General features: G+C 39.7%; 1 protein-coding gene across 4 annotated transcripts in view; it reads right to left on the bottom strand.

The window, feature by feature from the left end:
* Window positions 1-371: 371 nt before the first annotated feature.
* The window catches only part of LOC137298007 (protein TANC1-like), a 128709-nt gene continuing 117722 nt past the window's right edge, over window positions 372-11358 (bottom strand). For all 4 annotated transcript variants that reach the window (XM_067830027.1, XM_067830028.1, XM_067830029.1 and 1 more), the window contains 11 exons: window positions 10848-11079; window positions 10356-10592; window positions 9612-9788; window positions 8885-8957; window positions 7984-8241; window positions 7239-7414; window positions 6638-6770; window positions 6269-6360; window positions 5256-5402; window positions 4551-4651; window positions 372-4339 (listed from right to left, as the gene is read on the bottom strand). In XM_067830027.1, coding sequence (XP_067686128.1) covers window positions 4120-4339; window positions 4551-4651; window positions 5256-5402; window positions 6269-6360; window positions 6638-6770; window positions 7239-7414; window positions 7984-8241; window positions 8885-8957; window positions 9612-9788; window positions 10356-10592; window positions 10848-11079 — 1846 coding nt within the window. In that variant the 3' untranslated portion in view covers window positions 372-4119. The remainder of the gene's footprint in view (window positions 4340-4550; window positions 4652-5255; window positions 5403-6268; window positions 6361-6637; window positions 6771-7238; window positions 7415-7983; window positions 8242-8884; window positions 8958-9611; window positions 9789-10355; window positions 10593-10847; window positions 11080-11358) is intronic.

Here is an 11358-nt window from a genome sequence, read left to right as displayed (position 1 = left end):
GGTGTGTCAATCTTTGGTGTTTAACCAAAGCCGTAACCGTGTGCTTTACTGCTGTAATGTACCAATAACTGATATATTATCCAACTGGATAATGGAACAATGTTACTAAATCCTAGTGCTAAGATAGCTTTGTGCATGTGGGCCAGTATGAGTGTGTTCAAGTTGCTGTACTACTGATGAATGGGACCATCCAATGAAAAATGTGCAACAGGTTCAAGCCAATAAACTTACTTTTCTTGTCAGGGCTCATCCATTGTTTTTGGTGTGGTGCGGTAGCCTAGTGGGCAGAGTGTCATTATGCTATGGACCCAGGTTTAATTCTCCATGTGGGTACAAAGACTTACCTCTAAAAACAGGAACAAAGATGGGTGTATGTTTGCACTGATTTATTGATGTTTGGCAGGATACAGAAACGAGGAATGATAGTGTACAGACTACTGTCAGATCTACATTGAAAGCCCTGATCTGTTCCTGTACATGATACTACACTGTCAATACTAACACTCATTGCAAATAATTTAGTATCAGAAACTTAACAGGCTCCTTGAGACTCATAACACAAGTACACCACTTCGGGGCTGAAAATCTCAGGAGGAAAGGACATGTCTACGAAATATTCAAACTAAAGGTCATCTGATGACCTTGGGATCAGTGCATACTGTGAATATGCTGACTATGCAATATGCCAGGTGCTTCTTCAGAATTTCACCGATTTGTACATAATGAAAATGGTTCCTCCGTTCCAATTCTGACACTTGGTATTTCCTCGTTGAGATCCTTTTGCATGTACTCATTCTTCCCCGGAGACAGTTTAATTTATCTCATAGAGGAACATATCACTTTCTGTTTTTGCATGACATAACAATCAACCACGAACACAGTAATGACCTTGCATCAACGCACCAAGCAGGATGTATGAAAACACAATATTCTCATTGGGTCTTGCACATCAGATTAAATATCAAATCTTAAGGAAAAAAATAATCTACATGTACATGTAGGTTCAGTAACATGTTGGTATACACAACTGTACATGAGCCTTGTAAGGACTGTACACTGTACAATATATGGCAGTTACCATGGCTACTTGAAGGTCAAATTACCATTCTCAGTATTTTACAACTACACAGGATTTTCAACATCACAACAGCCTGGGATGAATAAGAAAGTTCTTCCACATCTTTCTGGTTCTTAAACTTATTTTTCAGATTTTTTAATTGATTGTTTTCCCACTTTTGACACAATCCACGGGCAAAATGTTGCCTTATGTCCATAATAATGCTAATCTCAACACAACTAGATCTAACAACATTTTGAATTTTGTACGTTCATTTAACTTCTTTCTTATAACTGTTGAAACATATCCACAAAACATTATTTTGACAAAATAACAAAAGTTTGAGAACAACCAGTTAGTTTTTTAAATGTTCACCTCAGGCTGGCATGAGTGAATGCATAGTTAGTTTGGTATACTGATATTGACACTTTCGATTGTTTTTCACATAAATAAACAACTTAAATAACTATCTATATCAACACTCTGTTACTGCTGGTATTATTTACACATAACAATGAAGATAAAAAATTACTGAAAAGCACTCAGTATCTTGATTGTGAAATGAAGTGAAGCACACAACCCACATAGTTAGAAAGCACCATAAATTTAAACAAAGAGCACTTTTCTCATTCCCATCTGAATGAACTGTTACATTGTTTCACAAATAAATTCACAAGTTTAATTCTCAAGCATTCATACTCTACAAACAAATTGATTTCAGATTCTTCAGAATTTTGATTGAAAAAATTCTTTTGGATTGCAATATTCATTATTCTGTCAGGCTGAAAAAACATGTATCGATTTCAAAATGTAATATTCATTAGATTTTGTGTGAATCAGGTTCTGACAAATTATTTTGAAAAATCTTTTTAGTGGACGAAGCAAATATCAATATTCCCAGTGGCATGTCTTCGCCTGATGAAATGGAAGACTGGAAACAATGGTACAATGGTGGTCAGTTAGATATGCTGTATAGAGTTGTCTCCCTTGACTGTTTTGGTCAACTGAACTCAACAATCCTTTGCTCTGCCAAATTCAACCTCGTAAAGTATGCATAATACGTTTTGATGACATCAGTACCAGTAATTGTTTGCAAGATTCTGAAGTTAAGCAACTAGAATGTGTTCCCCTTTAAACATAGTCACAATAAATGGCTCCTCCATCACATGACCAAAATAGTCCCAGGAAATTCTCAAAACTGTCCACACGACCAATAAGACTGAGTTCAAGGGAACAGTAAATGCAGCATCTTCAAACATCTCAGATGAGAACATGAAGACATTTATGGACAAGATACTGTTCATAAATCTTCCTCAGAGATGAGTATATGAGGTTTGTTCAAATATACTGAGTAATGAATCCATACAGAAGAAAATATATTATGTCCAACGCTAGAATATCCCTAGAATTGAAAATGAACTTGAATATGTAATGTATCCATTATCCGAAAACCACACGTTTGTGGCATTCGACTATTACTTGTATATTAGTAATAACAGTATTGACAAGCTTGAAGGCCCAACATATTGGAAAGCATGACTATTGCAGACTTTTCGCAGATAATGTCTTTGCGAAGAAACCTCCAAATGTCCCAGCTCGCCTGGCTACGCTCCATCTGGTCCAGTCATCAAATAACAATACAAAATAAATGTGACGAATCATCCATGCATGGATTGCACCTAAGTCTCATGCTCCATTCTGCAGCAGCATCAACACTCATCACTTGAACACATATTATCCTTGTATTCACGGCACCATGACAACAACTGAACTGTCTCTGGTTTTCTTGGATGATGATGAAATGAAACAACAAAACAAAATTGCATTCCATCAAACATATCTTAAAGCCATGTGCTGGTTCCTAGAATCTTTTGTGTAAGAAGATTTTCTAGGCAGACAGAGCTTGTGTATCTTGGATGTACAGTGAATTTGAAAATAGCATTCAAAGTCTGCGTATTATTAATATGTCTGATGATTTGTCAGACTATTTCACTTTGAGTCTGTCCCAGTTTGATTCTGATTCTCTGGCAGTTGGTTCTGTGACAGAGATCTTTGGTCAAACATATCTTGATAAGTTGTCAGGAAACACTCTGCAGCCTCTCTTCCATCTACACAGGAAGTACATGGCCTCTGATTCAATAAAGCATCCAACTTCATTTTTCAGGTCAAACAAAGCCATTTTAGACTGTTCTCGCTTTAAGTCTCAACACAGATCTTGAAATAGTAGGCATTTACTGACAATGTCCACTCATGACAAATTTCTGTCCGACCAAGAATGTATTGCAATACAGCAATGTAGGTCACATAATTTTTGTAACTGGAGACTCCTGGTTTATGAATGTTTTGTACACACAAGTTTCCTTACATTGTTGTACCTATTTCCCAGGAGGAATGTGACATGTCAGTGTCTATCATTCTCATCGTGGTGACTTCCCCACAACACACCATCATATCAACCAGTCTTGTCATGAACACTGTTAACTGTGCTGATCACCACCGCCAAGACAATGTCATGTCGTCAATGACACACATCCTTGTCTATATGTCAACATCATGACACTTCCACTAGGTCTCATCAGTGCCAATACATTCACATCCATCAGTTATAACCATGACACTTCAACAATCATGTACAATCACCTCTGACACATCCACTGTCATTGTCAACATTACAACATGAGAATGTCATGTCATGACAAATCCATGTCTCTCTGTCGTATCCCATGTCAACAAAGTCTCATTATCTGTGACACGCCAAGCGACATTTCCGACAACTCAGTAGGACAGTGTGACATCATGACAAATCGCTGTCTCTCTCTCATATCCCATGTCAACAATGTCTCATCACTTGTGACACATCCACATCCCTGTGCTGACACTTCAACAATGACATGTCGCCAAATGTAGCCCTCAATATTGTGACTCCATCATCTATCATCACAGTTCTGCTGATGAGACAATCAGTGATACTTCAACAACAGTAAGACACCAACTATCGCCATCCATGTTGTGACTCCATTATCTATCATCACAGTTTCGCTGCTGTGACAAATCAGCATCTATCATAAAGCTGTCTCCTCCGGCTGTCTGTCTGTCACAGATATTGTGTCATCCTCATCCTCTGATATTCTGTCCATCTCTCCTACAGGAAGTTGCCCTCCGTCAAATCTCGCCTGCTCTTTACATTCATCTTTGACTCTCATCAGCAGACGGCGTAGCTCCCGATTGTTTGGTGACAGACGCAGGGCTTCCATCAAGTCTTGCTGAGCAGACGCATATTGCCTGAAACATTAAACATGATTCAGCTACAGACAGCAGGTGAAAATATACCAAAAAGCATTTCTGTGTTTGTCAAAACTTTTCCATTCAAAATTCAAAGAACTTTGATAAAGAACACCTATTGGTCACTCTACATGAGTTAACTACAGACCACTGATGGGTGAATTACATGTATTTGACACCTTGATGGAAAGTGTACAACCTTGTCACTTACCGATCATCCCTCTTTGCCCGTGCACGTGCGTAGTAGGCCTCAAAACACTTTGATTTCAGATCCAAAGCTTTAGTGGCAAGATCAATGGCTGATGTGAAGTCCTGCTCAAAAACATAATATAGAAGATTACTTGCAGGTACGTATGCAGGGAAAAAATGCAATCCTGTCCTAGAAGAAAACAATGCACCTAAAAGTTACAATTCATGAAAGTTTCAAATTTTCCTAACAAGCAGTATTATTTTGAAGTTTTCTTAAGAACTGATTTTAAAATTTGTGTGAATTTTGTTTGCAAATTTCTTCCACAAATCCTGCTCTTTGTACTTTTAGCCAATCAGGAGAAAACACTCCATCAGTGGGTGTGGCCTATTTCTTTGAGGGGTATCAATACACTAATGCCAAAATAATTGCACAGTTAGAAATCAAATGCCACAGAAACATTATCAATGTATTATATATTCTGGCACTTCAGACTGCAATCTAAGGTCTGTAATCCTAATGTGTATTTCCTGCCAACAGATCAATCACCCAACTCCCACATGTACAGGACCAGCTCTGTTGCATCTCCCACAGACAGCACTAACACTACTTGCAAGATTGCTTTGTGCCAAGAGCTGTAGTGTCGGGTTACGGTATACAACCTGTTTCCTTTAAACAAGGCATCTAGACACAAAATCTTTAAAAACGAATTGCAGGTGTCAAGCGTACATTCATCTTCCTTTTGCTGCGTGAGAGGTTGAGGAGAAAGTTCAATTTCAGATCCTTGAAAGTTCGAGCCTCTTCCCCCAGACCCTCCCGAGGGAATTTCTTCAGAGCGTACTGGTACCGTTGTGCAGCTTCCTTGATTCGATTTTTCTGTAATAATATTGTTCAGTATAATGTGATATTAATTGAAAAATATGATACATTACAAGACACAGAGTTCTAGCAATTACATTAACGCTGACCAAATAGACATGCACAGATCCTTTGTTGTATTAAAGGTCGCGTAACAGGCCAGTGAGGTACTGATCATTGATACTGAGAAGTTCTCAGGAGAATGAGCCTGTGGTACAGTTGCATGTATTATATTACAGATTACGTGAGTCATTACCACTACTGCAGGGTCCAACTTTGTCTGATCTGTCTGAAAATCATCTATGCTTTACACTGGTCAACATCACATACACTTCTGTCATGGATATACTTGTGAAGATCTTAGAATTGATCTTCAGTAACCCATGTGTGTATCAAGAGGTAACTAAATGGATAAGGTGGCCAGACTCCCTGACGTATGTGTTTGCATCCCCAATTGCATAGATGGATGCTCATGCTGTTAATCACTGGATGGATCTTCATACAGATCACCACCACATATCTGGCATATTGCTGAGTGCTGTCTTATTCAACAGACATATAAACACATAACGGCATGGACACATTCATCCAAGTTAGAGTCTTGCTGGATCATGCTTTTGCAGGAATACCCAGGAGTGAGACCAACATGGGGTATTGGGGTCCCACTCTCTTAAAGAGACTTGTCTAATGACCCAGAGACATATTCTTCTCTGGATCCTCCCAAGGAGAGAGTCTTAGCAACCATTTTCTCTGAGAGTTTTATGGTCCAACTTTTTCAGGGCATGCCCCAAGGAGACATTCATAGGCACAGGAGACCTAATCTGTCCAGGATTCTACTCAGGGAGACTTAGAGTACAAGGAACCTATTCCCTGAGTATCCCTACCTTGTAGAGGATGTTCCCATCTTCCATCAGTTTGTTCAGGAGAAGCAGCAGGACGTCAGTTTTCCCAGAGGCCATTGCCCATGTCTCCGGACCTGAAGTCATCGAGACAGTACATGCAACATTACCTGCACACAACCAGGTCACTGTGATTTACAATAACTTACCATTTATTAGTTAAAAGACTCAGTTATAAGCAATCATGTTTATGTCTTCTACTTAAAAATCTGACAAAAAAACCAGAGCTGTCCCTTGGCTATTATATGTTTATATCATGGAACTGTAAGAGTAATGAAAGAGTTTAAACAAAACCCTGAATGGCCAGCCACTCAGTGTTATAAATCTGTACATGCTGGTGTGTGTCCTTCTTACCTAGTTTAGCTCCCTTCCTGAGGAAGCAGACAATGACTGCAGTGTTGCGACACCCAATGGCTCTGTCCAGAGGCCGCATGCCATTATGATCAACATGCTCAATATGAGCACCCTTGTCAATGAGATATTGCACCTGAATGAAAGGGAGGAGTCAAATGAATAAAACAAAGTGAACACAATTAGTCGAGAAAATAACATCAAGGCTTTTTTCTCTAATGTAAGGGCATGCCAATTTTATTTCTTGTTTCAGAGATTTTTGTGTTCAGAAAACCAAATGGCAGGAGGGAAAATAAAAAAGAATAAAAAAAGAAAAAATCACCTGTTCTAAAAATATTCCTTTAAATCCTAAAGGTATGTTAGCTTTGGCAATTTATGAAGAGTATATGAGGGAAACGACAATATACAAAAAGTTCTTTTAAGTTTACATTTGGCCCACAAAAAAAACAATTTTATTTTTTCAGCGGGACAAATATTTTATTTATTATTCTTGAAAAACTACAACCGATGGATCCGTAAAACAAAAAATAAAAATGGTCTTGGGTAAAAGTAAAAATGCCAAGTTGCTCTGTGTCCTCTAACAAAGCTAGTCAAGAAGACTTACAACTTGAGCATCCCCATAGAAAGCAGCAAGGTGGAGAGGGTTGCGTCCACTCTTGTCCACATGATGGATGTCGGAGCCACGATCTACCAGAGACTGGACAATAGCAAGATGACCTTTCAGACAAGCCCAGCAGAGAGCTGTCAGTCCTTCCTTGTCTATCTGGTCCAGCTGGGCACCTGAGGGTGAGTCAGTGAGAGGTGAGGTGAGGTAAGGTAAAATAGGGTGCAATGTCAAATTTAATATCACTGCACTTTATAATGCATGTATGTACTATCCCAGACTAAAGTCTTTTTATAGTTCACTGAAATACCACGTGCAGTTATGACATGGATACCTCACTCAAACACGTTCTACTGATAATTCCTCTTCCTAATGCTGAGGACCAGGCAGGGTAACAATAAGTACCATCTTTTGACATCGTCATGTGCCATCCTGACCTTCAGTTTTCAGACACTATCTACAAGATCAGTGAAGCAGACCATGGTCCTTATTCTTGAAACATTCATAACCCTAATATTTCTTAATTTTGACCACAGCCAATGTGTCAAGGATGGGTTAAAGAAGTTCATAGAGCTACAAACATTTCGAGAGTAGCTAGCCATGTCTTTTTAGCAATTACTGTCCATGTTTCCCCAAACAGTAGATTCTTTCATTCTTTATTTTCTGGGATGCCTTTTCACAAGCTTACAAATGGTATGGTTCTATGGACACAGTATCCCAGGATGTGAATGAGCAGACATCTTACATTTCAACAGTAACATCTCCAGAACGCCAATATGTCCCTCGCTGGCAGCAATCATCAACGGTGTGCGGCCATACTTGTCTGTCTGATCTATGGGTGCCCCAACTGCAAGCAGAGTGTCAGCGATCTCCCACTTTCCCGCCTTCACAGCACAAAGCAGGGGGCTGAACGACTTGCTGTTGGGGACGTGGACAGCCACATCTTCGTCCAGGAGGAACTGGACCACCTCTTTCTTCCCATGGAGACACGCAGCTGTTAGAGCTGCAAATATGGTGGGTGTGGCGTGATTGAGCTGGTATTTAAGGGAGTGAGTTGGGTTCTAAACCGCTATTAGTATTATTCTAGCAGTATCAGAGTGTGGGACACCAGAACGGGATTCACACATTGTACCCATCTTGGGAATCAAACCTTGGTCCTTTGCATGATGAGCGAATGCTTTAACCACTGGGCTACCCCACTGGTTTGATATTTACATAGCATGAGATATCAGCTTAATTATGGATGCAAGTCCAGATATTTAACAGCTTGGCACATCACGAGGACACTTGTATTACTAACAATTCCACGATCACAATCAATGTGCATTCTAAATCTTATTCCATCATCAGCAGATCATGGCATTAACAAGGGAAGTAACTCTTCACAGCAAATTACACCATTTTAGATCAGGGTCAGTTTCAGTTTGGTAAATCGTTTTCCTGACTCACATACAACTTTAATTTCAACTAGTCTAACACCTTAGAGAAATCTTAGGGATTCTGAATAACAGCCATTAAAATCATAAAATAAATGAACAGATTCTGAATCAGAGTGAATGATGGAAGAGACATGGTGCTCCTGACCAGAATTAAGAATGGTTCCTCAATCTCTGCTAGTATTTGACTTCCTCCTTGCTGGTACTCACCAGTCTCTCCCAGCAGGGTGTCCACCATGTTTAGACCTGCTCCTCCACTGGCATGCATCAGGTACTCACAGATCTGTGAACAGATACAGATATATGTACGTGACATGTTTGTGCACAAACAATTCAATGTATGAAATAGTTTAAATAATGCACTGAAAAAAAATGTGTACATAGTGAACTCCAAAACAGCTAACTGAACATTTTTCATGTACTGCATGCATCATATTATGACGACATATGATTATTAGTGATATAGATTCTCAGAGGAGAATTTGGCGTTTAACATGGGAGTGGGTAATGCATTTTTCAGCTGTGACCCTCCTAGGAGGGGTGAAACCGAAACTTTTAAAAGCGTTGTTGACCAATGAAATTTAAGTATTTTACATGATGGTAAGAGAATTTCTCATGTACTATTAAGTCTGAAATTCATAATATTTTCAGGTGCATTCCTCATATCAAGTACAAAATTACTGATGCAGCAAACATTTCTGACTTTGCTGCATCAGTGTATCATGATAAGGTTTTTTTTAAATCAGAACAATTACATACAAGAAGATTGTATGCACAGTTCAGAATCATGATTTAGGTATGTAAATCTTCAGCTGTTTCAGGAGCCACTGACAAAATCAGTTGTAAGAAAGCTGGGAACTGTCCTCAACAATGAAATTTTGCATCTGATTTCATGTCATATTTTTTTTCACGATTATTGTTGACATATACTACTCACATGCTTGTGTCCTGTGGCTGCGGCCATTACAAAAGCTTGTTGCATCGCCTCAGGTTTGGTGGGCTCCCCGTGGAACAGTGGCCAATCAAACTGCAGGATGTGGGCCATTGTGTCCAGATGTCCGTGAATGGCTGCATGAACCACGCTACACTGACCCTGGTTGTCTATCAGCGACAGCTACACGGCAACAGACATGGAAATGTAAATATTGAACATCTTGTACAAGGATAATGGTTGTTTTCTGTTGAGTACCACTCTCAGCAATATTCTAGCTACATGACAGCAGAGTGTTAATAAATGGGATGGACAACCCAGTGACAGATATCATGAGCATCAATCAATACTGTTAAGGTATGTTGATACACCCTCCACCAAGTCATCCAGTCTGGCCATGAATAACTCATTCAGTATGACTACCATAGGTGAGTAAGTGAGTGTAATAAATAATCTAATGAGTTATTGAATGGGTGAGTGAGTGAGATGGGTTTTATGTTGCTTTTAGCAATATTCCAGTGATATCACGGCTGGGCACACCAGAAATAGGCTTCTCACATTGTACCCGATGTCAGGATTGAAGCAATGTTGTATTTTCTGCATGAGATTTGAATAATAATGAGTTTGTGGGTATAATACAGCTCCTCTAAATAATAATGAAATTAACAATTGACAATATACAAATTATGAAAAACAAGGCACTGAAAAGACTTAACACAGTTGTGTAAATCATTAACCATCATTGCTTACCCTAGAGTTCTGCATACACAACAAGCGGACAACATCAGTGTGCCCGGCAGCAGCGGCGTAGCACAGTGCAGACATGCCGACTTCAGAGACTGCATCGATATCAGCACCAAATTCCAGGAGCAGCGACACCATGTCAGAGTAGCCCTCCTTGCTTGCCACACACAGCAAGGGGGCGCTGTTGTTGAACTCTGTGCGGCAGTTGGGGTTGGCACCAGACAGCAGGATCAGGCGACTCACCTGCAGGGACAGAATGGAATATATGTTATTTTACCCAACAAGGAATCAAACATGGATCTCTTGAGGATGAACGCATGACCCACTGGGCTATAAGTGAAAACAATAAATCTGTACACTTATGTTCAAGAATAACCTGATCTGAAAAGTCAGTGATTGAACGGGTTCCCCCATTTCATGTTTGAAAAGAGAATAAACTGTTCCCAAATTATTGAGCATTGAGCTTGACCTCAACCTATGACACTAAGTCCAGCCTACCTTGACATTGGGAGAAAAGACATTCCTTTGTGACACAAGAGCACTGCTGAGACTGTCCGAACTGAGGCACATCCAGTATGCCTGCATGTCACGTGATGAATATCCGAGCTGCTTGCTGACGTTCTTGTAGATGTGCGCCTTCAGAATGTGGTGGCCTAGCTCTATCGTCTTGTCAGGTCCGAGTGGTGCCGACACACGTGACAACCGGAAAGCCATCAGAGCGTGCCCATTCCTGCAACAACAGCACATATATTGAATACTTTCTCCTAGCAACCAGCTTGCTTAATACCCAGATTTACCTGACATACTTAAGACACCACATGCAGTGAAAGGAGCCAGATCAACTTATCCTTTACATTGTAGAGTTCAAGATTTAGTGTAAGTAAACATAAAATTTTAAGTAAGCGTATTGCATTAGGCTTGATTCATATTTTGCCTTTCCATAAGAATAAGTTGAAATGTACTCTGAATTCCTCATCTTCCCTCTAGCACCTAAGCCTACTCAACAACA

This window comes from Haliotis asinina, chromosome 10 (assembly GCF_037392515.1).
Source record: "Haliotis asinina isolate JCU_RB_2024 chromosome 10, JCU_Hal_asi_v2, whole genome shotgun sequence".
Classification (NCBI taxonomy): Eukaryota; Metazoa; Mollusca; class Gastropoda; order Lepetellida; family Haliotidae; genus Haliotis; species Haliotis asinina.
The sequence above is the reverse complement of the archived record's forward strand: the minus strand, read 5'-3'. Positions and strand labels throughout refer to the sequence as shown.